This window comes from Hippopotamus amphibius, chromosome 2, assembly GCF_030028045.1.
Source record: "Hippopotamus amphibius kiboko isolate mHipAmp2 chromosome 2, mHipAmp2.hap2, whole genome shotgun sequence".
Taxonomy (NCBI): Eukaryota; Metazoa; Chordata; class Mammalia; order Artiodactyla; family Hippopotamidae; genus Hippopotamus; species Hippopotamus amphibius.
The window spans coordinates 14,351,677-14,378,344 of record NC_080187.1 but is presented as its reverse complement, the minus strand read 5'-3'; the positions used below and the strand labels follow the sequence as shown (position 1 = coordinate 14,378,344).

Below are 26,668 nucleotides of genomic sequence, written 5' to 3'. Positions count from 1 at the left end.
GCTTCCTGCCATTCGTGCATGTGCCCATTTAGTGTGCACTGAGGTAGCGCCTGTTGTATGCCAGGTCCTGTGCTTGGTCTCCACCCCGGAGCAGGGGTGAAGGGGCGGCCCACGCCCAGTTGGGTCGGTCCCGGTGGGAACCCCGACGTCGCCAAAATCCAGGGCAGATCCCCGCCCCTCCCGGGCCCGCGGGGGCCCAGCCCTGCCCCCCGCCCCACCCCCCGCCCTCTCTACGGGGCGGTCCCGGGCTTGGGAGGGATGGGCGGGCGGCTACTTAAGGTCGGCGACCCGGGAGGCCCCGGCTGCCGCCCGGGTCTTCTGCCGCCGTCGCTGCCATGGCTCCGCACCGCTCCGCGCTGCTGGGCGCGCTGGTCCTGGCGCTGTGCGCGCTGTCACCGCCGGCCCGCGCTGCCGCCGCGTCGCGGAGGGCGCCCCAAACACCGGCGCCCCAGGGGCGGGTGCCCCAGGCGCGGGTGAGTGCCCGGGGGGCCCCGGGGGGCTCCCGGAGTAACTCTCTATTGTAAGTTCTTGCAGATACAGCGCTAGGAAAAGGGGAATAATTCAGGTCTAGAATGGAAAAACTGTTTTGTTGCTTTGTAAGTATCTCTGGCTGCTTTCGGGGCTCCGGTGGATGGGGTGGGAGCCTCAGGACCCTGGCTGTTTCCCTCCCTAGAGGCTAACCTCACCTTGGCCGGATTTCTTCTTCCCTCCCAGCTGCGTTCTTCGTACCCACCTCTGCCTCCTGATTTCTCCTCTTCCTTGCCTGATGTCTCCTTCCCTCTGCCTCATTTCTCTCCTTCCCTCTTCTGATTTCGTCTTCCATTTCACATTCCTCTTTCTCATCTGATTTCTCTCTCCTTCTTCAGTATGTCCCCCCTTCTTTCTTGTATGATCTCACCTCCACCTGCTTACCCTCACACCTATGATTTATTCTCCCCTCTCTGGTACCTCCTCTGCCCTGTCTGGTTTCTCCACACTCCTGCTGTTTTTCTGTAGGAGTGACTTCTCCCTCTGCCTGACTTCTCCCATCTGGTTTTTTGACTTCTTCCACCAGATCCGGCCCGAGGTGACCTGCGCCTGCTGATTTCCGCCTTCTGACTCCAAGCTAACCATCCCACTCTGCTCCGTCTCTAGCCCCCGTGCATGTCTGACGACCATCCCCCCCATCCTTGACCGCCTCATTTCCAACAGGCTCCTGCAGACCCCGGCTGCATCCTCTCGCCTTTTCCAAGAAATGGAATTTGGGGGGTGGGGTTTTGGGGGCAGGAGGGAGGAGGCAGACAGCGCAGGAGGCCACTTGGGCTCAGTCATCTAGGCCCTTCTTGGAGGTGTGATGGGGACATGGGTGGGGCCTGGGAAATCTTCCCACTTCCAAAGAGCAAAAGCAGACAGGCTGTGTGACCTTGGGCCAGTCCCCTCCACTCTTGGGGTCTCAATTTCCCTGTCTGCAGGGTGGAATTGGATAATGAGCTCTTTGAGGACCCTTCTAGTTCTGAGGCCACTGAGGATGCTGGGAGGGAACAGGCTGAGCCCCTGGCGACCCCCAGATTTACCGTTGCCATGTGAGGGGTCTTCCCATGGCCCCAGAGCTCGTGCTCTTGGAGCCTGGGCCAGTTCCTGCTCTGTCATTTCCTAACTGGGGGTCCCTGACGTCACCTCTCTGTGCCTCAGCTGTTGCATCTAATTGGCGCTAAGAAAGGAAGGAAGAAGGGCGGGAGAGCCTTCTGTCCCCCCATCACCAGGGAGCTGAGGGGGAGAGACAGATGCTGGCCAAGGACAGGGTCTGGAGCCTAAACTCTGCCCTGTTTGCTCACTCGTCGAGGCAGGAGTCGTAGAGCGGGGTGGCGAGAGTCAGCGGTTCAAGTGAGATGCTCTTGGTGCTGGAAACCACCCTCCCTCGTGCCCCAGGGTCTCTCCCCACCGAGGCCCCTGCCCTTGCTCAGCATCCACCCCGTCTCTTGCAGCCCAGCAGCATGGTGGTGGAACACCCTGAGTTCCTCAAGGCGGGGAAGGAGCCCGGCCTGCAGATCTGGCGTGTGGAAAAGTTCGACCTGGTTCCCGTGCCCCCCAACCTTTACGGAGACTTCTTCACAGGCGATGCCTATGTCATCCTGAAGACAGTGCAGCTGAGGAATGGGAACCTGCAGTATGACCTCCACTACTGGCTGGGTGAGGCTGGCCCCGCCCCAGCCCCGCCCCAGCCCCCCGCCCCAGCCCCTCTGCTGTAAAGCACAGACCTTTGAGGCGTGGTCCCCAGGAAGCGCTCACGGGAGTTAAGTGACTATTGAGCATCAAGTATTTGCCAGACCCTTGGTTACATGTTCCCAGGACTCTAGAGCCAGCCTGCCCAAGTTCAGGCCCTAGCTCTGCACTTTGCCAAGTGTCTCTGTAAAGTGGACCAGATGATTGCATTAGACTACCTCGTAGGACTGTTGTGAGGGTTAAACAAGCCACTATGGCACTCAGACTGGGGATGACTTGGGGACCCTGGACCCCCTCCACAGCTCCAGCCACACTCCAGTTTGCCCTTCAGAGTCAGGAGCCTGGAGTCCTGCCATGGCTCTGCTGTGTGACTCTGTGAGTCCTGCCCCCTCACTGTGCCTTTGCTTCCTGATGCTCCCTGGGCTGACTCCATGCTCAGGAGGCCTGAAAGTGAATGCACGGGGAACGTGTCAGAGCTGGGAGGGCTCTTATAGACCTTGGAGTCAGCCCCCCACCTCCCCCATTATACAGATGGATTAACTGAGGCTCACAGGAGGCAGGGGCTTGCCCAGGTTCTACAGCCAGGCCAGGGCGCTGCTGGGGGCTCTAGACTCCTCCTCCATGGGAGGCTGGGACCACTTTCCAGAAGCCAGGCTCATGCTGCTGTGATGTCCCCCAGGCAATGAATGCAGCCAGGATGAGAGCGGGGCGGCCGCCATCTTCACCGTGCAGCTGGATGACTACCTGAATGGTCGTGCTGTGCAGCACCGCGAGGTCCAGGGCTTCGAGTCGGCCACCTTCCTTGGCTACTTCAAGTCTGGCCTCAAGTACAAGGTGGGTGCCGGGCAGCAGGGACAGATGCATCAATGGCAGGGCTCACTCAGGTCCATCCATCTTTCAGTCTTGTGTGCTGATGTGGGCAGACAGGTCAGAGCTTTTGGAGCTGGTTAGCCCCGGACCCTTCCTAACTGTGTGACCTTGGACAAATCACACTCCCTCTCTGAGCCTGGTTTCTTATTAAGTCGAGAGAAGAAAATTCTCTATCACTTCACAGGGTGGTCTTCCTAGCCCCAGCAGTAAGGGGTGGGCCATGGGTGGGAACCTTGCTTTCCCAGAGCTTGAGCCTGTACCCTTTAGTTCTTAGGCCCTGCCAGCAGAGAGGCCCATGTTAGGTACTTGAGACACATTCAGTCACATTTCTCTTTCTGGTTGTTAGAATCCCCCTTGAACTTGAACTCTGAAGAGTCTGAGACCCAGCCCCAGCCAGATAGGGCTGAGTAGCACCAAGCTGGAAGCCCCAAGAGGCTGTGCCCTATATGCTATGTGACTTCTGGCAAACCACTTGGCCTCCCTGAGCCCCCCTTTCCTCTTCTGTTATATGAGAGCCCGTTGTACTTGCCCTTCAGGCCTGGGGAGAGGATTTGGTGAAGGTGTAGCTGGGAAATGCCTTGCACAGGGCTTGGGACCTTGGAAGGGCTCCTGGAAAGCTGTAGTTTTGCAAAGCTGGGGTTCTCTTTGGTCAGGATAAGGAGGGGATCACAAGCTTTGATGGCCTTAATGTCCGAGTTCAAATCTCTTATTTTAAGAGAGGGAGGGGCAGCTAAGGCATAGAGAGGTTAAGCAACTGGTCCAGGGTCACACATCAGTTCAGTCTCAGAGCCAGGACCAGAAACCAGATCTCCTGACTTCCAGCCTTTTCCCACTACACCACCTGCGTCTCATGAGCAGGGTTCTAGAATAAGTATTAAGCCCCATCTATGCTGCTGATGTGCTGTGTGACCTCAGAGAAGTCATTGTCCATCTCTGGGCCTCTGGGTCATCTGTGTTAGCAGGCTGGACATGCTGTCTGCTCAGCTGACACATCAGGGATCAGACGATGGAAAAGCTCTCATGAGACTGAGATAGCAGAGTGAAGGGTGTGTCGTGGGAACAGGGCCTCAGCCCTGGGCTAGGTGGAGCTGGGTTGGATTCCCTGGAACCTACCAGCGCCCCCTGTTGGCCAGTTCGCCCGTACCCACAGCACCTCCTGTCCAGCTCTACCTTCTTTCTACAGCCTCGTCTCGGGCCTTGGTGCCAGCAGAGGGATAGGTGAGAAGCTTGGGACCCAGTCCCTGGACTTGGAGAAGGAGCAAGGCTTTTTGCAGCTCCTGGAGCAGAAACTGGGAAGAACACTTGGTCAGGTGTCAGAGAGATTGGTTCAGGTCCCAAGGCCACCCCTCTCACTGCTGTGTGCCTCCGAGTGGACGCTCTCACACATTCCCCATTTGTCATTCATTCAGCAAATATTTGTCAAGCCCCTTGAACAACAGTGCCTGATTTTTGTTGTTTCTGTATGGACAGCAGCAATGTAACTTGTGGACAAGTTAAGCAGCTTACAGAGCTGGTAAGTGACAGAGCTGGGACTTAAACCCAGGTGTGAAGGGCCTAGCTCAGAGCAAGTTCAGAGCGGACATCTGTAGACTCCCTGGTCTCGATCTTAGCTCAGATGGAGCCTAGGAAGGTGCATGTTTAGCAAGCCTCCTCCACCCTCCAGTGATTTTTCCAAAATGTTATTGGACCGTATTCTGAGGAATGCTCCAGGGGATGGGTTCCCAACTCCGCCTGGATTTGGGACTTCAGTCCTGAAAGGTCCTGGCTTCCGGTGGAAATGTGAGGTCCAAGGCCAGTCCTGTTTTCCACTTTCTGCAAGTCCTCCAGCTGCCCCGTCCTCCAGCTGCCCCGCACTTGGCAGGCCCAGCCCGGGGCTCTCGGCCTGGCGCCCTCATCAATTATAGATCTCTAAGGAGCAGAGCTTGTTACGCAAGACTTGTTTCTGTGAAAGCCTGCTCCTCGGAGGCAGTTCTGTCCTGGGTGAGTGAGAAGGGGCAGGGAGGGGATGAGAGCCGCTGGAAAGGACTCCCACAGGGCCCATCCTGTTCTGAGACCCCCAAATCCTTAAAAGTCACTGCATTTGATCCCTCTTCCTCCTCCCCTTTTTCTCCTTCTCCCTCCTCCTCCTGACTCCCAGACAGAACCCTAAAGACCCCATGTGGCTGTGTTATTTGAAAACCTTCACTCAAGTAGAGTCTGGAGTGGACTGAGTTCTAGACGTTCCTGGTCCCAAGGAACGCAGTGGGAAACCCACAGAATCACTTGAACCCTTCCTGTCCTCCCTCCTGTTTCTTAGATAAGGAACCATGAGTTTAGAGAGTGAACTTATTCATCTTAAAACTGGAAGTTTGTGCCTCAGCCCCCAATCAACAGGTTTTTCTTTGTTTTATAAACAGCTGAACATATTTTATTTTTTTCCTTTTCCCCCACTCGTTCTCAGCTTTATTGAGATATATTTGGCATGTAACGTAACAATTTAAGGTCTACAATGTGATTATTTCATACATGTATATATTGTGAAATGATCACAATAAGGCTAATCAATAATCCATTTATTAGCTCCCATAGTGAACTTTTTTTTTTGCAGTAAGAATATTTAACATCTCTTCTTTTAGCGACTTACAAGTATACAATACAGTATTCTAACTATAGTCACCATGCTGTATATCACATCCCCAGAACTTATTCAGCTTAAACCTGGAAGTCTGTGCCTCAGCTTAACATATTTTAAAATGTAGATCTTTATAGCTTTTATCCTTCTTCAGACTACAAGTGTAATACAAGCTTACTGTAAAATGTCAAACATAGAAATACAGCTTTTAGAAAGTAAAAGTCCCCCATGATTCTGCTCTTGGAGATACATGCCAAATGGTATGTAATTTTTTTCTCTCTCTATATGAATATATAGATGTGTATGTTTATATATAGATATAGAATTTGTCCATATATGTGATATATATACACACACATATATATCATCACTTTAATTTGAAAAGTGGCTTTTAAAACAATATCCTATTAAATTTTGTGCAAATAATTTCATGCCAATCTTTGCCCGCCTAATGGCTAGACCATAGAAGGCAGCAATCAATCTTAAAGATTAAAGTAAAAATAGTGAAAAATAGTAAAGCCAAAAACTCCTGCCCCTTGTACTTGAGGAGCCACTAATGTCTCCTAAGAGCTTACTTTTGTTTTTTTGTTAAGTAATCTTTCCAAGTCTAATTTCCTAGATTGGTAGGATGAGAGGAATTAATCAGGAAATGCCTGTCTACACTCATTAGAAATCAACTATTCTTTTTAATTTATAAATTCAAATACAGCGAATTTATTGGAACCAAGATGTGTGACATTGAACAACCCTTTTTCTTTTTTAAAAGAAAGTTTCTATTTTTAAATAAAAAATAAAAGGCATGCTTGAACAAGTAAAATATTTTAGAGGCATATTTTGAAAAGTTAAGGGTCTTTCTTTTCCCTCATTTCCCTGTTTCTTCCTTTCTGAGGAATCCATGGAAATGGTCAGTGTGTCAGTTCAGCACCTTTTGGAAAAGCTTTTCAGATCCACTGTCTCTTTACCTCCAGCTGAGTGGGGTTCCACGGTCAGTGGTGCCCACAGACACTCAGGAGTTCCTGGGCTGTCAGACTTGGGCAAGGCTGGTCCCAAGAAGGGTGAACTTGGGGGTAAAACTTTCACTAATTAACTGGAACCCTGGGCACAAGGCTGAATCTCTTTGCACCTCAGTTTCCTTGCCTGTGAAGTGGGGTAGTGCGAGTCACTGCCTCAGGGGCTTGTGGGGGCCACATTGCATGTGATCCTCAGCCTCTGGCAGGTGCCTCAGCTTCTGGCATGGGCTAAGTGGCAGCCTCTGTGGTCATTACCAGATGAGCATGGGGCATTGCATCTTCTTCCCCAGCTGCCCTTCCTTACCTGCTCCCCAGCAGGAGGGCCCCTGAAGCCGGGTGGAAAGAGAGGCTCTGTGAATAACTTGGCCCCCCGTGCTGAGCCCAAGGGAAGGCCTTATGCTCCTACTATGAAAGGACACCAGAGGGCGCTCCACTTGCAACAGGGAAAACACATTTTTACTTGAGGGACCTTGCTCTGAACCGTGGTTTGTTCCTGCCTCGCATCCTGAGTGACCCTAGTGACCTTTGCTGTAAGAAAACCTGATGTTGGGGGAAAATGTGGGCCTTGCAGATTTAGTTACACCTGGGTTTGAATCCTAGCTCCGTCATTCACTAGCTTTGAGATCGTAGGCAAGTCTCGTCATTTCTGGGACCTGCTTTCCTCTTCTGCGCGGTGGGGATAATGAATGACCCCTCCCTCGTAGATGACACACGCAAAATGCCCAGCACAGTGGGTATTATCATTTCACAACCGCTTCTATATCGCTTGCTGTGTGTAGACGTCATAGGAACCCAGTCACACTCGCTGCCTTTGTCCCATGCCCTCGTGGACTCTGTGCGGCAAGTCAGACTTGGCTTTGCTCTGCAAAATGAGGTGTCAGCAAGGGGGCTGGAGAGGGTGGCCACATGTCTGGCCTTGGTGGCCCGTGACGAGCAGAGAGACGAGTGGGAACAGGAGGCAGAGTTTTACTCCTTAGCTTCGCTGCGTGCATATTGCGTGCCCTTGAGGAAGTCACTCCACTTCTCTGGGCTTCAGTTTACACATGGGTAAGACAGGAACCTCGTAAGGACCTTCTCAGCTCTGACTCGATGTCCCTGGGGCTTGGGGTCGGTGAGCACCTGGGGCTGGGGACTGCTCATGAGACTTGACTTTCCGAGGGCAGTTTTGACGGCTGCCAGGAAGCCCTCCTGAAGTTCCCTGGAGCTTGGTGATGACTGCAGAGGGTGGCACAGCAGGGGCTTATGTCACCATTTCAGAAGGGAGAGGCCTGAGGCTCAGAGAGGGAAAGAAACTTACCCAAAGTCACCCAGCACTGTAGCAGCAGGGGAGGGACTTGAACCTGAGGTCGGTGCTCTGTTGTTTACCCGCAGCTGCCTCTGAAGGCACAGCTGGGTGGGACTTAATGCAGCGGCATTGGAGGAGGGAGGGGGATGGTCTCGGGTGGAGACCGAGAGAGCCTTGAAGGATGGGTGAGCGCTTCTCAAAGTGGGTTTTGCAGAATACTCGAGCTGCAGGCAGGATATGGAGGAGAAAAGCAGTTCTTGATTCAGTAAGGCAGGGAAATGCTCTCTAAAGCAAAAGGCAAGCAGGTTTATTTACCATAGGACTTCCCAGAGCCTTTATTATGCGGATGTGCATTGTGTAACAGTCAGGGAGCAAGTAAAGAACATTCCTTGTGCTTATTTGATCATGGAATCCTTTCTTTGCAGAATATCTTGGGGGATTAGAGTTCCTTAGAACATCCCTTGGGAAATGCAGGATTTGAGAAAGGAAGATTTGTAGCTTTTTGATCCAGGAAAGTGGGCCCCGGGGTCTTTGTTAGTGGAATATGAGATTCAAGGGGATCGCAGCACGGTGCAGCGGGTAGGGAATCTGCTGGAAGGCCACCGGTGCATGAGCCAGAATTTCCTTCAACTCATCCCTGTCCCTTCCCCAGACCCTCTCCCCTGGACTAACACTCTCCCTTTGACCCCACAGAAAGGAGGCGTGGCATCAGGATTCAAGCACGTGGTACCCAATGAGGTGGTGGTGCAGAGACTCTTCCAGGTCAAAGGGCGGCGTGTGGTCCGCGCCACTGAGGTGCCTGTGTCCTGGGAGAGCTTCAACAATGGCGACTGCTTCATCCTGGACCTGGGCAACGTGAGTCCTGCCCTCCCCTTTCCCAGGGCCCACTGAGGTGCTGCAGGCCTGACTCTGGGGAGGTGGATACATCCACGTGAACAAGTGTAAAGACACAGCAAGGCAAGCCACAGAGACAGCAGTCCCCATGCACACATGCTTCATGTGGGAGTCACACGTACCTACAGAGATCTGGGTACAGACGTGCCTGGTGTGTAGACACAGACCTCGTGCACAGATATACAGACTCCCTGACATGTTCATTTGCACATCTTGTGTACCTTTTTACACATAGTCACTCACTTGCAAATATATGGCCAGCGTGTGCAAAAATATAGGCTCTTGGAATATAGCCAGTATTTTATAACTACAAATGGAGGATCGTCTTGAAAATCTGTGAATCACTGTGTTGTACACCTGAAGCTTATATACTATTGTAAGTCAACTATACCTCAATTAAAAACAACTGTAAGCTCTTGCCCAGCAGACATGAACGTAGCACCACGATGAATGCCTACACATGGAGAGCTGGGCGTGTTGTTCAAGGACCCATGTATGTGCGTGTCATATGTGTAGTTGCACATGCACACTTGCATGTGGCAGTGTGTGTGGGGTGCACTTACCCAGGCCCACCTTACAGACGTGTGATGCTTTGTACACATTCTTCCCAAATCCACATATACTCATACCGGCAGAAGGACATGGCCGGATGTTCTACCCCAATCTCATATATTATACACATGGTGTAACGTCCATGCAAACAGAGGCGCACACTGAGTGTAAGCTTGTTATTAAAGTGTAACAGGTGGACTTCCTAGGTGGTGCAGTGGTAAAGAATCCGCCTGCCAATGCAGAGGACACGGGTTCGAGCCCTGCCCTGGGAAGATTCCACATGCCATGGAGCAACTAAGCCCGTGTGCCACAACTATTGAGCCTGTGCTCTAGAGCCCATGAGCCGCAACTACTGAGCCCATGTGCCACAACTATTGAAGCCCACGCGCCTAGAGCCCGTGCTCCACAGCAAGAGAAACCACTACAATGAGAAGCCTGCGCACCACAATGAAGAGTAGCCCCCACTTGCAGCAACTAGAGAAAGCCCATGTGCAGCAACAAAGACCCAATGCAGCCAATAAATAAATTAAATAAATTTATAAAAAAAAAAGTGTAACAGGTACACAGAAGTGTGTGTGAATCCTGAGTGTGCAGCTCTATAGATGTCATAGGGAAAAACACATATCCCAAACCATGCCCCCACGTACCCTGGTACACATAGATCACACCTGTTGTGCTTGGATGTGGGCATGTGTGTGCTCCGCCGGCCGTCACCTGGGCAAGCAGAGAACAAGGTGAGCTCACACTGCCCCCGCCACAGTTCCCTTCTTGTCATGTCACTGGGCAGGGCTTATACGAAGGCGGGGACACTGCTTTATGTGGGGTTCCTGTCTTACAGGACATCTACCAGTGGTGCGGCTCCAACAGCAACCGCTTTGAGAAGCTGAAGGCCACACAGGTGTCGAAGGGCATCCGGGACAACGAGCGGAGTGGCCGGGCCCGCGTGCACGTGTCAGAGGAGGGCTCCGAGCTTGAGGGGATGCTCCAGGTACATACAGCCACATCCCAGGAGTGCAGGGTGGGGCCGAGCATAGGAACAGGAGGCTCATTTCTTTCCTCCATCCGAAAGGCAATTTTGAGGTGAATTTGTTTTTCCACCAAGCTGGAAGAGCAGTTCCCTGATGACTCACCTGAGAGATGGGGCTGGCATCCTAGGACCCGGTACATCCTAGGGTTGTGAGCCACACCCTCCCGCTGGGAGGGTCAGGTCTTCCAAAGGAGTTGAGGCGGGGGGTCTTGGCATCTCTGAGGACAAGCCTGGCACTGGAGCCAGGTCAGAAAGAGACAATGGAGGCCCAATCCTCTCTTTCCTCTTCTGACCATTCCTAGTAGTGTACAGCCCATTTCGTCAATTGCATGATGGCATTGCCAGCCATTGTGCTTTGAGGATATATCAATAGAGGCAAGGTCACCAGGAAAAGGAGGAGACTGTGGGCTCTGCTCCGTGCCACTTGGCTCCTGCATGTTGGGGGCTATTGAGTTCTGGTTTTTAGGAAGAGCAGAAAGTGATTATTATGGGTAGGAGCCTGGACACCAAACATGGATGAGAGGGGTGGAAGTTGGGGCCGTTGAGACTGGAGGTAACTCAGAATGGAGGTGTGAAAATAGGCTCTAAAGTCACAGAGATACGGGTTCAAATTCCGACTTAGCCACTTGATAGCTGTGTGGACAAGGTACTTCTCTCTGGACTTCCATTTCCTCTCCTGTGAAATGAGAGTGATAATCTGTGCCACTTAGCCTGGCTGTGAAGAGGAATTGAGGTCTGTTACAGGCAAGCGGTGGAAGGTGTTCATAGCTCAATTTATCATTCTTAGAAGGCTCAGAGGAAATGGTAGAATAAATATCTGAAGGACTGTCCTGGAAGCAGAGGAGCACGGGGCTCCTGGAGACAAGGGACAGGGAGGGAAGGACTCAACAGGCAGCCCTGGTTGAGCTGCACACACAGGAGGCACGTCAAGAGATACAGGATGCCTCTGGAGGGGATCTTACCCTTAGTGGTAGGTCACCGTGGGTGGTGGATGCCCATGTGGTCCTCGCCTGCCTGGGGAGGGAGCTCCCTCAGGAACTCAGTCCCCTCCCTGGGGGAGGAGGCTGCCAGGAGCTCACGGTTACCCTTTCTTCCATCTCTCCATCTCCTGCAGGTGCTGGGCCCCAAGCCGGCTCTGCCTGCGGGTACCGAGGACACAGCCAAGGAGGATGCAGCCAACCGCAAGCTGGCCAAGCTGTACAAGGTGAGCCTCAGCTGCTGTGTCTCCTTCGTGTGGGGTCAGGACGGGGAGGCAGGAGACTTGGTCTTCCTGAGATCCACTGCCGTGGGGCCTTGAGCAAAGCACATGTGGGGGTGTGGTGGGGGGGAAGCACGGCTTCCGCGTGCCTCCACTAGAGGCCCATCTATTGCCTTTGCCTTCCTGCCCCAAGAATAAGAGCGTGCAAGCGACTGCAGACACATCTGTGTCACATCCATCTGTGGGGTCTTGCGCAGCACACGTCCTCTTCTGGGCCTCAGTTTCCTAGTCTGTAAAGTGGAGAGAAGGGCAATGGAGTCAACTTTGCAGGATTTCTGGGGGTCCACAGAGGAGACTGATGGGAGTGTTTTAGGAAAATACGGGGAAGTTGTGTGTGTGTGTTTGATTAATGACTTTATTTATAATTTCTTGTGATTTTAAAAGCTGAATTGAAGCTGAACTTGAGCCAAGGACCTCTGGCCTCCGAGCCTGTGACACCCAGGCTTGTTTGTGGTAAAATAAGAATAAAATGAAGTACAGATTTTCATCACCACCACAGAAAAACCACATTATTGATATTTATTCTGATATTAAAGTAGTACATGTTTCTGGTAACTAGCAGTATTGAGCAATACTCAGGAACATAAAAAACATCGAAGAGGTTTCACTAGTTGAAGATAATTAGTGCTGTTTTAAAACTAGGTTTTAGTTACAAAAGTAACAATACTCAATTAAAATAAATCAGCCTCCCTACTCCCCTCTCCATGGGTTACCATGGTTACATGGCTACCGTTTTGGTAAAAGAATCTCCAGATACAGCTCTCTGTCTAGTTACATATTTTTCCATCTCTATTTGATATGAACAGATCCAAACTATTCATGCTTTTCTGTGGCCTTCTTTTTTCCACTTGACATGGTCAGGAGTATCTTTCTGTAATAGAGATCCACATGGTCCTTTATAACTGCTGTGTAGTATTCTGTTTTAGGAATGTAGGAATCTCAGCAGATCACTAATTGACGGACTTAGAATGTTTCCTCCTTTTCTGATGACAGACAATCCCTCTTTGTGCACTTGTGCTAAATATGGCATTTAGGCGAGGTTCCCAGACGTGGATTGCTGGGTCATAGGCTGAATAATGAGTCAGTGATTGAAAATACTGGTTCTGGAGTCAGACTACCTGGGTTCGAATCCCAGGTCGGGTACTTTCTACCTGTGCAGGTTACTTAACGTCTCTGTGCCTTGGTTTCCTTGTGAATAAAATGAGGATAGTAATAGGACTATCAAAGAGTGGTTGTAAGGATGAAAGGAGTTGTATAATTGTAGAAGTGATTAAATTCTATGAATTACATAAATTGCTTAGAACAGTACCTGGCACATAGTAAGTTTTCAGTAAATGTGGAGCACTTATTATTTACAGTTCTGGTATGAACTGCATTTGAATTGCATTCTGGAAGGGCTCCCTAGTTACCCTCACCAGGGGCTTGAAAGTGCCTGTTCACCCAGAGCCTTGTCACCGCTGGGTATTGTCAGTCTTTTGAATTTTGATGAGTACGTACACTTAAAAAAATGTTTAGTGAACTTTTTATTTTAGAGTAATTTTTAGGTTTACAGAAAAATTGCAAAGCTAGTACAGAGGGTTCCCATATACCCTTCACCCAGCTTCCCCCGGACATCTTAACATAACCAGGTTTGTCAAAACTGAGAAACTAACATCAGTTCACTCCTATTAACTGAACTACAGACTTCATTCAGTTTTCCCCAATTTTTTATTCCAGGTTCCAATCCAGAATCCCACACTGCGTTTAGACTTTTTTACTTTTATTTTTTTATTTCCTTTTTTTTAACTGATGAGGTTGAGTATCTTTTCACCAACTTCAGCTCTTCTCCTATGCCACCCCCATTCCTGCGTTTGATCCCAAACCCTTCCCTTTCCGTGTGTAGTTTCCGTACTACACCTGTGTGTAGGTCATAGACGTGGTTGTGACAGAGCAGAAGAGGACAAAGAAGTCCTGAACGAGCCTCAGGGCCCGAGGACGAAAGCCCTCATGTCACTCTGCAATGTCATCTGGGAGTGGGGGTGGGACGTGGGTCCCTATGTGTGGCCTTGGGGGCGCCCGTGGGCAGGCTGAGGTGGTGGCGGTCTCTCACGGGCCGGGCTGCCTCTCCCTGTCCCCCCAGGTCTCCAATGGTGCCGGCACCATGTCGGTCTCCCTCGTGGCTGATGAGAACCCGTTCGCCCAGGGGGCCTTGAAGTCGGAGGACTGCTTCATCCTGGACCACGGCAAAGATGGGAAAATCTTTGTCTGGAAAGGTACTGGGGAGAGGGGAAGGGCTCGCACAGGACCTCAAGTGGGAGCTCCTGAAGCCTTGCAGGACCTCGGCTCCTGAGCCCAGGAAAGAGGAGGGGCCCTGAGGGTCTAAGTCGCAGCTTTCCCACTGGCTGAGTGGCCTTGGTCAAGTCACTTAACCCTTGAAGACCCTAGGTTCCTATATGTAAATGAGGACAAGATAATCTTTATCACAAAAGGGTGTTGTGTGGATTAAATGCAGTCATTTTTGTAGAGTTCTGAGCTCAGTAAATGGGCCACAGTGGTCAGTGTCTTACTGTCATCACCCAGGACCCCCGGCTGGACCCTGAGAGCTCACGGCATGATCAGCTGTAGGGTCTCTGGCCTTGGCTGTCCACAGTCTAGGAAGAAAAAGGAGGGAGGTTGGCCTTCTGCTTTCCCGGGACCATTGGACGCTGGGGCACAGCACTTACCCCAGGCCCTTTACTCTCCTCTGCTGACAGGCAGGCAGGCCAACACAGAGGAGAGGAAGGCTGCCCTCAAAACAGCCACCGACTTCATCTCCAAGATGGACTACCCCAAGCAGACCCAGGTGAGTCTTGGAGCCAGGTAGGACAGTGAGAATGGGCCCAGTTTGGGTGGGGAAGGGCTGGCCTGGGTGTCCCACCCTCAGTGTGGACTGGGTGTCTGAGGCCCCCTTGAGGACCCCTGCTGGGCAGCCCCTGTCCTCAGGGGGACCCCAGCCCAGCACATCCTGCTCTCCCCTCTCCCCTGCCAGGTCTCCGTCCTTCCTGAGGGTGGCGAGACCCCACTGTTCAAACAGTTCTTCAAGAACTGGCGGGACCCAGACCAGACAGATGGCCCGGGTCTGGCCTATCTCTCCAGCCACATCGCCAATGTGGAGCGTGTGCCCTTCGACGCTGCCACCCTGCACACCTCTGCTGCCATGGCCGCCCAGCACGGCATGGATGACAATGGCACAGGCCAGAAACAGGTACCTGGGAGGCTAGGGGCGGCACGTCCAGGCCCCTTCCTTGCTCCCTCGCTGGCATCTCTGGCCCACCCACTGCCTCCCACTTCTCTGAGGATGTTTCTCTAAGAGGTTTTGACCACAGTTTTGGTGGATGGAATTCTTTTGTCTTGCTTGATTTTTACAACCAAGATACCCTAAGCACCTACTGGCTCCCAGGCCCCGTGCCAAGTGTCTGAGACCCCACTCTGCCCATGAAGAGCGCCTGTTCTGGGAGGGGAGGTGACCACAGCCACGACTGGTTCTTCAGATCTGTATGGTCAGTGGAAGATGGGAGGTGTACAGGGATTATGGGAACACTTGAAGGGCAGTGAAGGTGAGTGGTTGGGGCAGTCTTCACAGAGATGGGGACCCTTTGGTTGGGCCTCAGAGTATGAGTAGGAGTTTGCTGCTGGAGAGGAAGAGTGGGTGTTCTAGGCAGGGAGCTGTCTTGGGAGCCTGATGCTGATGGCATCCCTAAGGAAGAGCCTTGAATTCTGTGTCCAAGGGTGTGGACTTGATCCTGTAACCATTAGGTGCTAGTGAGGTTTTTTTTTTTCTTTTTCTTTTTTTAAAGGCAGAAATGTGACAGGTTCAGTTCTGTGCTTCCAAAATTCACTGTGAAAATGAATTAGAGGCAGGAGAATGAGGGTAGAGACCTCCTGAGGAAATTGTTATAATAGTTTAGGGAGGAGATGATGACCTTGAGACCAGAAAGGTCACAGTGAAGATGGAGAGGTGGCAGTGGGGGGCGGGGTGGAATTCAGAGATGTTTATGACATAGAATCTGCTTCAGGCAAACAGTGATTCCATCCTACATAATACAAATAGCAAAAGTGTTAATTTTTATTTATTATTGTTTTTGTCATTGCTGTTATTATTTTTCATTCATCATTCATTCATTACTTCAGCGAGAGGAGAGGATGCAATGAAAATGATCAGGATAGGGCAGTGTGGAAAAGAGCCCTGGCAGCTCAGCTGTGTGACCTCAGGCTAGTTACTTAACCTCTTTGAACTTTCCTCGCCTGTAAAATGAAGCTTAATCCCACGCCATCACCTTAAAAAATTTTCCAAGTCCAGAGATTGTTTCCCGGGACTTGCAGCACCACCAGGTGGCGCTGAAGTGCTTCATGACCACTTGGAAAACAGTGTCACCCGAGCTCTGCAAAGAGATCTGCCAGCAGGAGTCATTGTGAGGTCACTTAGTGATGGCCTTGTCTCTGCAGGTGATCCCTAAGATCCAGACAACTTAATAATGATACAGGTGATGGCAACGTTAGTCATAAAATAATAATAAATTCTAAAAATTAAGAGTAGCCGCCACGTGCAGAGCCATTACCCTGTGCCAGGCACTCTGCTGGACTTTCGTGAATACACTCATTTGATCCTTATAACATCCCTTATAATTCCCATTTTTCAGATGAGGAAACTGAGGCTGATAGACATTAGGCAAGTTGTCCAAGGCCGCACAACCTCTGGGTGGGGGGTGCCTGACTTGGATTCAGGTCGTTTGTTGATTTGTACCCTTAGCCTTTGTTACACTGTGTAACACACACCGAAGGGATTTTGCAGAGACCACCATGCAGCTACCAGGCCCTGATCTGGTCTCTACAAGGAGGAAGTACAGGGTGGGACAGGGGTGCAGTATAAGCTCTGGAGCAGGAAAGCTGGATTTGAATCCTAGTGGCTCTGTGATTTGGGCAAATTATTTAACTTTAGTCTGTGTCCGAGTGCAACCGTGTTGTGTAACCGCTACCCACCACGCTGTGGTTTCTCCGGTGGTCTGAGTTGGGGGCTGGGGGTGCAGCACTGTGCCTGAGCCCAGCTTTGCTCTGGTAGATCTGGAGAATTGAAGGCTCCAACAAAGTGCCCGTGGACCCCGCCACGTATGGACAGTTCTATGGTGGTGACAGCTACATCATTCTCTACAACTACCGTCATGGCGGCCGTCAGGGACAGATCATCTACAACTGGTGAGGGTCTGGGGCCCTGGGCTGTGGGTGGAGCGTGGGGGCACAGGCTGGGCCCTGAGCGTGGCAGCAAGGGGGACAGTGAACAGGGCTGAGGGAAGCCTGCGGGTGTGTGGATCGGAGCCAGGACAGCCACTCTCCACTGGGAAAGGCTCTCGTCCACAAGGCAACATTGCTTGTCTTTTTTTCTTGAAACAAATTTTAAAACTATGCTCATAAAATCATTACATGTCCATTGTAGGAGACATGGGGACGGGAGAAAGAAACAAAAAAATCTCTCCTACAATCCCACTCTAAGTACTGTTTATCCTCCCACGTTTCCTAATTAAAAATTATTTTTAATTCTTTAAAAATAGATAGTACATGCATGAGTCAAGGATCAAAACCAAATTAAAATGCATCTGTTGAGAAAGCTTGTCCCCATTCTGTCCTTCTCCATCTTGCTCTACAGCCCCCACCCCTCCATGGATACCCACTTTCATTAGTTTCTTGTGTATTCTTTCAGTAATTTTTGATGCAAATATAAGTTGCAAAATCTAATCCTATATTCCTAGTTCTTTTCCTTCCTTACAGAAAAGATAACATACTCTGTAACTGTCCTGCACTTTGCCTTTTTCACTTAATACTTCCTAGAGCCTAGTTGATGTCAGTACATAAAGGGCTTCCTCACTTTTTTTTTTTACAGCTGCATAATATTCCACTGCATGGAAATCCTTTAGTTTATTTAACAAATTCCCTGCTGATGCGTACTTGGATTGATTCCAGACTTTTGCTATTACAAGCATTGCTGTGATTAGTAACCTTAAACAAATATCATTTTGCATGTGTAGAGAAATATCTTTAGAGTAAGTTCCCAGAAGTGAGATTGCTGGGTCAAACAGTAAATGCACTTGTCATTTTGATAGATAGCATCCAATTTCCCTAGATGGAGTTGGTAGCATTTACGTTCTCACCAGCAACTAATGAGAGTGTCTGTTTCCCCATGGCCTCACTGGTGGACTATGTTATCAAACTTTTGCTGTTTGTCAACGTTATAGTTTATAAAATGGTATCTCAGTATTTTTCATTTTTCATTTCATTTCTCTTATGTGCAATCTCAGACTTTTTGAAGATTGACTGTTGGGTTTCTTCTTTTTTTAAACTTTTTATTTTGAAATGACTTGCTGAAAAGTTGCAAAAATAGTACAGACAGTTCCCATATACCCATTACACAGCTCCCTTTATGGTCACGTCTTACTTAACCATAGTTCAAGTTTCAAAACCGGGAAATTAACATTGTTACAATACTATTTACTAATCTATAGACCTTACTTGAGTTTGTTCTCCCACTAATATCATTTTTCTGGTCTGTCTCACATGGCATTTAGTCATCGCGTCTCCTTAGTGGCATTTAATCATCATGTTTTTAATCTGTGATACTTCCCAGTCTTTACTCTTCTTTCACAACCTTGATATTTTGGAAGAGAACTAGTCTTATTCTGTAGAATGCCTCTCAATTTGGCAACCTCCGACTTTAAAAAGCAGCTTGAAAGAAATTTTTTTGGACTAGGGAATACACACATGGTACAAAATTCACAAGAAGGCTTTTTTTTTTTTAATTAGCTGCATCAGCACATTGATTTGTCAGATTGTTTGCTTATACAGATAACATCTGTTGGTGGGAAATTAAGACAGTATAGGAAGAGGTGGGGCAGAAAGCCACCCACCATAAATCTCCCCATGGGGCAGATTTAGGATGAGGAAGTCTGTTGGTTGTGGTCAGATCTCTATAAGAAGGTGAGGTGCTGAGCTGGGGGATGTGGCATCTAGGTTTGGTTCCTGGCACTGGTTGCTTTTGAGAGAATCCCTTTCCATCTCTGTGTCTCAGTTTCATTACCTGTAATCTGGAGATTTGTGGGTTTCTCAGGCCCAGGGTGAAGGAGAGACTTGGGGCTCTGTGCAAATCTTGGTACTGAGTATCACTTCCCTTCCAGGCAGGGCGCCCAGTCTACCCAGGATGAGGTTGCTGCGTCTGCCATCCTGACTGCCCAGCTGGATGAGGAACTAGGAGGTACCCCTGTGCAGGTGAGCCCAGCCCACTGCCCCTCGGGGCCACACCCTGGGCCCTGTCGATATGTTCACTCATCTATCTGACTGTCCATCATCCCATCCATCCATCCATCCATCCATCCATCCATCCATCCATCCTTTCAACAAACATTTATGCAGGGCTCTGACACTGTGTCTGCAGCCACGAACACACAGATTCCACCCCTGCCCTGCCCTGAACTGCTGTGATGTGGTTTACAGTCTAGAGGGGAGAAAGATGTTCAACAGACGCACAGGCAAAGGATGTACAGTCACACATGGCGACGTGTAGTGAGTGAAAATGATAAGACACCGAGAGGAGCAGGAGAGGCAGTGTGGTGGTATAGTTCACAGGATGGACATGGAGCTAGCCTGCTTGGGTTTGAATCCAGTCTTCACATCTGGGCAGGTCACTTAGCCTCTCTATGCCTCTACGTTCTCAAACTGGGGTTAATAACAATACCTGTCTCACAGGATTGCTGTGAGGATGAAGAGTTAACATCTGTAAAGCATTTAGAGCCATGCTTGGTCCATAATAGACCCCTTATCCAGGTGTATTAAGTATAAGGACATATAGATCCCAAGTAGGAGCTAATTGGATAAGACAAGGCCCCCACCCAGGGAGGGATTTTTCAGCTGGGACCTAACAGATGAGTAGGAGTTGGCGGGGCACACTCCGGATAGAAGAGTACATACTACGGTCCTAAGGTGGGAGGGGGCATTGGGTATTAAAGTGAGGGGGAGAGTGCCATGATAGGAATCTGGGGTGATGATCAGAGGGACCAGACCACCCAGAAGCCACAGTGAGGATGTTGACCTTGACCTTAAGAACAAGGGGACGTTGCTAAAATGATAAATGTAATGTGAAGGGATTCATAGGTTTAAAAGTTTGCTCTGGCTGCAGTGTGGAGCCCTGGAGGGCGGCAAGTGGGGAGGACATGGGGGAAGGAGACAGTTCTCCTTTATCCTACCCTTGGAGTGGTCAGGGCTCTGGATTCAGATCTGGGGTTGGTGCCCTGAATTTTGACCATGACAGTGGGATCCTCTGGGTCTCGAGTCCCAGGTGCCAAGTGGGATGATTACTGCCTTAACTCACCCCAACCGCAGCCTTAGGGGTAGCTTTCTTGGCCGCATTTCACAGAGGAAGAACCTGAGAGGTTGGGGCCTGTGCCTGAATTCTCACCATCAGGGTGGAACTGGGATCTGAGCTCTGACCCAGGAGTGGTGGCTTATGCTGGGAAGTGACCACAATACCTTCAACCCACATGTGTGATTGTCTCCTAGATTTAGCTAGCCAGGGGCCCACCTGGGATCCGAGATGAAACGGCCACACAGGGCAGGAGCAGATGTGGTATATCTTAGCCCTCCTCGCCCCCTCCCTCCCACCACCAAGCCCTTGACTGCAGTCTGCTTGTGGGGTGCACTGGCTGTGCAGAAGGGGTCTCTGGAAGGCTCTATTCCCACCACTCTGCCAGCTTTCGTGCCCAAGGCTGACGTCACCATCCTGGAAGAATGTCCACGAACAATCCCTGTGCTTCCATTTAAGGGAATATTTGCAAACGTGGGCTCTCTTGGTTCTTGGACTAGACTCAGGCTCAGCAAGGCAGGCCCTCGTGGGAGGGGAGCGGCCGAGGCAGTACCCGGGGAACCTTGGGCAATAGTGCTGTCTCCGGCCTTCCTGGAATTCCTGTTCCCCTGCCAGCCCCCGTGTGCTGGAGGGTCACGCCCCACCCCACACACAGACCCAAGCGTGACGGCCTTGTTTGAGGGGCGAGCCTGGGCCGTGCCAGCTGTAGGGGGTGGCGGTGAGCCTGGTGCCGCCCAGGGCTGATGCTCCCACCCCCTTTCCTGACTTGCTCTCCTGTCTCCCTCCCAGAGCCGTGTGGTCCAAGGCAAGGAGCCCGCTCACCTCATGAGCCTGTTCGGCGGGAAACCCATGATCATCTACAGGGGTGGCACCTCCCGCGAGGGTGGACAGACGGCCCCCGCCAGTACCCGCCTCTTCCAGGTCCGGGCCAGCAGCTCTGGAGCCACCCGAGCCGTTGAGGTAATGCCCAGGCCCTAGACCGCAGGCAGGATTGGCCTCTCTGAAACCTCCCAGGCTTGATGGGCAGATCTCCGGGCACAGGATCAGGTGGGGTTGGCTAGGGGTTAAGAAGCAGCTTTTTGTACTGTTCTGCCCTGGCAGAAGGATTGATGCCTCAGATTTTCCCTTGTTTCAAGAACGTCCAGTGCCCCTTGCATACCTTCCATAACAGGCAGCTCACTACCTCACAGGTAGTCCATTCTTCACAACCTGGATGTTGTTCTTGATTATAGTTGGCTACAATCCCTTTCATGGTGATTATAGTTGGCTGCACATAATCCTGCTGAGCAGCCTAAAAGAGAATGGGACTGTCACCTTCTTTGTTCTGGGCACTCAGCTTCTGTTAACGCAGCCCAGATTTCTACAATGTCCTTGGCTAGCTATGGTGCATTCATGCCTCATGGGAGTCAACTAAGCCCCTCAGTGTCCAAAGTCCGTGTCCAAAGTGCTGATGGGGTGTGTGCGCCTCCAAGTCCCCACCTGAGAGCTGGTCCTGCTGCAGCGTCTCCTGGGCTACGAGGAAGGGGCTGAGGGCTTCTTATCTGGTTAATTAATCAAGCATTGCCCTCCCAGGTGATCCCCAAGGCTGGTGCGCTGAACTCCAACGATGCCTTTGTCCTGAAAACCCCCTCGGCTGCCTACCTGTGGGTGGGTACAGGAGCCAGTGAGGCGGAGAAGACCGGGGCCCGGGAGCTGCTCCAGGTGCTTCGGGCCCAACCTGTGCAGGTGGCAGAAGGCAGCGAGCCAGGTGGGACGAGGGACAGAGGGGTCTGCTGCTCTCTGGGGATGCAGCCTTTAGGTTTCCCTTCCTCCTCTCTGCTTGGGGGTTTCTAGATCCTTCCCCTCCTCGGCGCCTGTGCCCTAATGTGTGTTACTAAAAGTGAGTTGGGGCATTCCCTGGTGGTCCAGTGTTAGGACTCCCGTGCTTCCACTGTAGGGGGCCGGGTTCGATTCCTGGTTGGGGAATTAAGACACCACGTGCCACAGCGTGGCCAAAAAAAAAAGCGAGTTGGATGAAAATGAGGACTTGTCAGGGAGAGGGAGGTGTCTAGGAGTTAGAGAAAGGAGAGCTCAGGGTGGGCTGGGGCGGGGTGGAAGGCTGTTGGAGGAGGGGTGACTTGCTAGGAAGCCTTGAAAGACTGCAGGCAGCAGTAACAGCCTCTCAGGGGCCGAGGTCTGTCCTAATCTCGAGAATCTCTGTGGGCAGAAGTGCCACAAGCCTGCTTTGTTTCCAGAGCTTGGGTCAGGAACACCTGAGTTATGCCAACCCTAGGTCTTTCCATTCTCACTTTTAAGCCCACTCCCTCCTGTTGATGCTTAGCAGAAACGGGGAAGAGTAGTTCTGTCTAGAGCAGCAGGTCCACTGGAACCTTCTGAGAGGATGGACATGTTCTATATCTGCCAGGTCCAGTTTGGTGGCCACTAGTCTTGTGTTTAGGCTAATGAATATTTAAATGTGACTGGTGGGAAAATGCATTTAAATTTAAATAGTACATGTGGACAGAGCAGGTGTAGTGGGAAAAAATACATGGAGTCAAATAAGGTGGCTTTACCGCATACTAGCTGTGTGATGTTGGGCGAGTTGCTTAACCTCTCTGAGCCTCAGCTGCCTCATTTGTTGAGTGGGGATAATTATCCCCAACCCACAGTGCTGTCGTCAATCTCAAACCAGAAGTAGTCCTGGCTGTGTGTCTACTGCCAAGTCTCCCCTCTCTGGGCCTCCGTTTCATCACCGTCAAATCCCTCAGGCCCCTTCCTTCGTTGGTGCCCTGGGATTGTAAGGTGCAGGGTGGGGATTGAGAGCAGTTGGTTGTGCTATGGCAGGGTTTTTCCCGGGGTCTGAGGCGAAGTGCTGGAGCAGGGAGGGTGGTGTCAGTTGGCAACTGGCGTGACCTCCCCTCACAGACAGCTTCTGGGAGGCCCTGGGTGGGAAGGCCGCCTACCGCACGTCCCCACGGCTGAAGGACAAGAAGATGGATGCCCACCCTCCTCGCCTCTTCGCCTGCTCCAACAAGATCGGACGTTTTGTGGTGAGTCCCAGCAGAGGGCGGAGGGCGTTCCCTCTGCTTGCCCCTTGGGAGGTGTGTTCCAGGGAGGGGGCCGTTGCATCCATAGCAGGGGCAGGGAGAGACCCTTCTGTCGCCCGGCACAGACCCCTGGAGGCTGGAGCCAGCTCGGCAGCTCCCTCAAGGGGCAGATAGAGCAGGCCTATGCATGGTGGGAGGGCGGGGGGGAGGCGGCTTGCTGGTGTGCTGTCCTTAACCTCTTCCCTTCCTTCCCAGATCGAAGAGGTCCCTGGCGAGCTCATGCAGGAAGACCTGGCCACCGATGATGTCATGCTTCTGGACACCTGGGACCAGGTGGGTGAAGGATGGTGCTGCGCAAGTCATTTTCCCTTTCTGAGCCTCCATTTCCTCATCTGCAGAATGGGCATGGTAGTTCCTACCTTGCATAATCCAGCCAGATGAGAGGTGCTTTGCCAACTGCAAAGCACCATATAAATGCAAATCCGAGGACCAGCATTCTTTCCCAGGCTTTAGGGGAGTGTGCACTCTTACTTTAAATCTGTTGGTAGGGACTTCCCTGGTGGTCCAATGGTTAAGACTTTGCCTTCCAGTGCAGGGGATGCAGGTTCAGTCCCTGGTCGGGGGAGCTAAGATCCCAGATGCCTTGTGGCCCCAAAACCAAAACATAAAACAGAAGCAATACTATAACAAATTCAATAAAGACTTTAAAAATGGCTCCCATCAAAAAAAAAAATCTTAAAAAAAATGTGTTGGTAAAGAAAGTTGAACTTTGCAGCATGTCACATGCAGGCATAAACTGTCCGATGTCACACAGAAGTAGACATTTCCCTGTCCCCACGGGGCTTGCATTCTCATGGGAGGGTGGCAGGCAATAACCCTTCCTATCAAGCTGGCTTCTCTCTGAGTTGTCAGGGTGAGAGAGAGCAGCCGTGCAGGCGAAAGACTCCCCTCGACCTATGGGGCTGCTGCTTGGGCTGCCCGGTGGGAAAATTAGTACCAAAATGTTGACAGTCTTGCCATTCAGCTGCTGTCAACTTTGTTCCATTGGCTACTTAATCTTTGTTCATCCGTTTATTCATTCAGTTAGCCAACATTTATGAAGCACCACTGTCTGCCAGGCAAAATGCTGGGTTGCTGGCAGTCCTGTGATGAGCGGTAGTCACAATACCTGGTGTTGAGGGGGTGATGTAGCAAATAAGTAATTTTGCAAATGTACACATTTATAAATAAGGGCGAGAAAGTCTGGCATTTTATTCTCTAATACTATCTTATCAATGACAGATGCTTTTTAAAATATTTTAGAAACACATCCAAATAGATGATACATGGAAATCAGCTGAATAGATTTTTTGGTGTAACAGGCTTGTCATAAGACTCAAGGTGGTGGTAGTGGTGGCGAGTTGTTTTTATTTCAAGCCTTAGACCCGCGTTGGCTCAGACACACAGAGACTGGCACATAGCAGACTCTCAATGCATATTTGTTGGATGAGTAAAGCAGTGAGCACGTATTAGGCTGCTCATTTGTTGAACAAGTAAATGCCCGGAAAGGGATCATTCCTGAACTTCTAGAGAGGGGTCTTAATCTCAGTGGCCGACGGCACCTGGTTGGCAGCATTAGTGAGCAAAGCAGGCTGGGATGGGGAGGCATGAAGGCATGGTGGAGTCTGAGGCAAACTGGTCCTTCCCATTGAGAGGGGCAGCCGCTCCTCACCTTCATCCACGTGCGGGTAAAGGTTGCCAGACCCTCCCCGTTTTCAAGGGCAGCTGGAAGTCTGGATTGAATGTAATCACCTAGTAACTCAGTTTGTCTAAAAAGACATTGCAGACCACCCCCTAGGGGTGGGTGGGCCAGTGAAGCAGGTTGTAGGTCACCAGTTCGCAGTCTCTGTTCCAAATCCTTCTGGTCACAGTCTGTGGGCTCTGTCAGCGGAGGGGGTGCCCGGTCCGCACCTGGACCCTCCCCCTCTTCCTCCGGTGGGGTCAGCATCCCTCCTGCCGTTTCAGCTCACGTCTTTCATCTCACGCCTCTCCTCCAGGTCTTTGTCTGGGTTGGAAAGGATTCTCAAGAAGAAGAAAAGACGGAAGCCTTGACCTCTGGTGAGGACCCAAGGGTGCCTGTGGTTGTTTCACGCGGTGTGTGTGGGGGGGGTGGGCAGCTTCCTGTCTGGAGTCTAGGGGTTCGTGACAGCGGGGTTGGGGCTTCCTCACCCATGACCGGCCCCTGGTGAGCCCTCCCTGGGGTGGTGAAAGACCAGCTCAGTTCCTGCAGAAGCCTCCGGTCATGCCAAAAGCAAGGCTCAGGTAGAAGCTGCTTCAAGTTCCCAGAATGCCCAAGGACCAAACTCGTCAGGATTTAGATGTGGGAAAGCAGATCCCTGGTAGCTGAGTAGATCTGATTTGGGAGCTGGAAACCCCAAAGCTGGTTTTTTAATATCTTCCAATAGGGGAGAGCTAGCGAAAAATGATGTAAGCTTCGTGAAGCTGGGGCTTAATCTGCGACCCCTGTCTCCTCCTGTGTTTCTGGGCAGGGAGCTGGAGGAGTCACGTGGGTGTCATTGCCTTTAAGGGATGGTGGTATCCAGTGCCGGGGCTGGGCATTAGGGACAGTAGGACCACAAACCATGTGAGGCAACGGAGCCACCTCTCCTTGGTGAGGGAGACACTAAAGATTCTTCTCCTGCCCGTGTGTCTGCAGCTAAGCGGTACATCGAGACAGACCCAGCTAATCGCGATAGGCGGACCCCCATCACCCTGGTGAAGCAAGGCTTTGAGCCTCCCTCCTTCGTGGGCTGGTTCCTTGGCTGGGATGACAACTATTGGTCTGTGGATCCCTTGGACAGGGTCCTAGCTGAGCTGGCTGCCTGAGGAAGGGCAGGCTCCACCCAGTTACCGGTCAGTGCCTTTCAGAACTGTCCGTCCCTCGAGGAGACCTTACGGCGAGCAGGGCCACTCTGGTGTGTGTGTGTGGTCGGTTTTTGTTTTTTTTTTTGGGGGGGGGTTGTTTTTGTTTTTGTTTTTTTATAGTAGCCAAAAACAGCCCTGCAAAAATTCAGGGTCCTTGCAAATTTGTCTCAAGTATCTGTACTTTTGGAAATTGAATTCAATAAAAGCTTTTTGAAGTGTGTCCGTCTGCTGTGCCCCAGTTTGTCCTGGTCGTTGTTCTGAGATGGGCCCGGGGGTGGCGGGGAGGGCTCTGCCTGTGGCTGTGGACCAGTGAACGAGCTTCATTCACCCTGAGTGTGAATCCTGCCCTCCGAGCAGCAGTGAGATGAAATGGGTAGAGACTGTACCGGGGGGGAAATGCTCGTGTGGAAGGAAACTGGGAAAGAACCCGAGAAGGCTGGAGAGCCGTCCGACTCCGATGCGAGTCTGACCGCGCGTGAAGGAGGGAGGAAGAGGGGTTGGGTGGATGCACCTGAGGCGGCCGTGCGGTCCAGGAAGCTTTGGCAAAGCATCTGGGGAGTCCTTGAGCCAAAGTTAAAAAAAAAAAAAGATGAATGGTATAGTCCCATTTTTGTTATTTTTTTTATTGTAGTAAACTGTACATATTTATCATTTTGACCATTTGTAA

General features: G+C 51.1%; 1 protein-coding gene across 3 annotated transcripts in view; it reads left to right on the top strand.

Annotated features, from left to right (window-relative positions):
• Positions 1 to 26,221, top strand: part of GSN (gelsolin) — a 55,282-nt gene extending 29,061 nt beyond the window's left edge. For 2 of the 3 annotated variants that reach the window (XM_057721209.1, XM_057721211.1), the window contains 16 exons: positions 1,965 to 2,169; positions 2,882 to 3,036; positions 8,672 to 8,833; positions 10,263 to 10,412; positions 11,566 to 11,655; positions 13,829 to 13,961; positions 14,442 to 14,530; positions 14,717 to 14,932; positions 16,787 to 16,920; positions 18,891 to 18,981; positions 20,861 to 21,031; positions 21,644 to 21,818; positions 22,976 to 23,100; positions 23,353 to 23,430; positions 25,134 to 25,194; positions 25,793 to 26,221. In XM_057721209.1, coding sequence (XP_057577192.1) covers positions 1,974 to 2,169; positions 2,882 to 3,036; positions 8,672 to 8,833; positions 10,263 to 10,412; positions 11,566 to 11,655; positions 13,829 to 13,961; positions 14,442 to 14,530; positions 14,717 to 14,932; positions 16,787 to 16,920; positions 18,891 to 18,981; positions 20,861 to 21,031; positions 21,644 to 21,818; positions 22,976 to 23,100; positions 23,353 to 23,430; positions 25,134 to 25,194; positions 25,793 to 25,962 — 2,196 coding nt within the window. In that variant the 5' untranslated portion in view covers positions 1,965 to 1,973 and the 3' untranslated portion in view covers positions 25,963 to 26,221. Of the gene's footprint in view, positions 1 to 284; positions 474 to 1,964; positions 2,170 to 2,881; positions 3,037 to 8,671; positions 8,834 to 10,262; positions 10,413 to 11,565; positions 11,656 to 13,828; positions 13,962 to 14,441; positions 14,531 to 14,716; positions 14,933 to 16,786; positions 16,921 to 18,890; positions 18,982 to 20,860; positions 21,032 to 21,643; positions 21,819 to 22,975; positions 23,101 to 23,352; positions 23,431 to 25,133; positions 25,195 to 25,792 lie in introns of those variants that run through there. The other variant, XM_057721208.1, reaches the window with a different exon arrangement.
• The last annotated feature ends 447 nt before the right edge of the window (positions 26,222 to 26,668 follow it).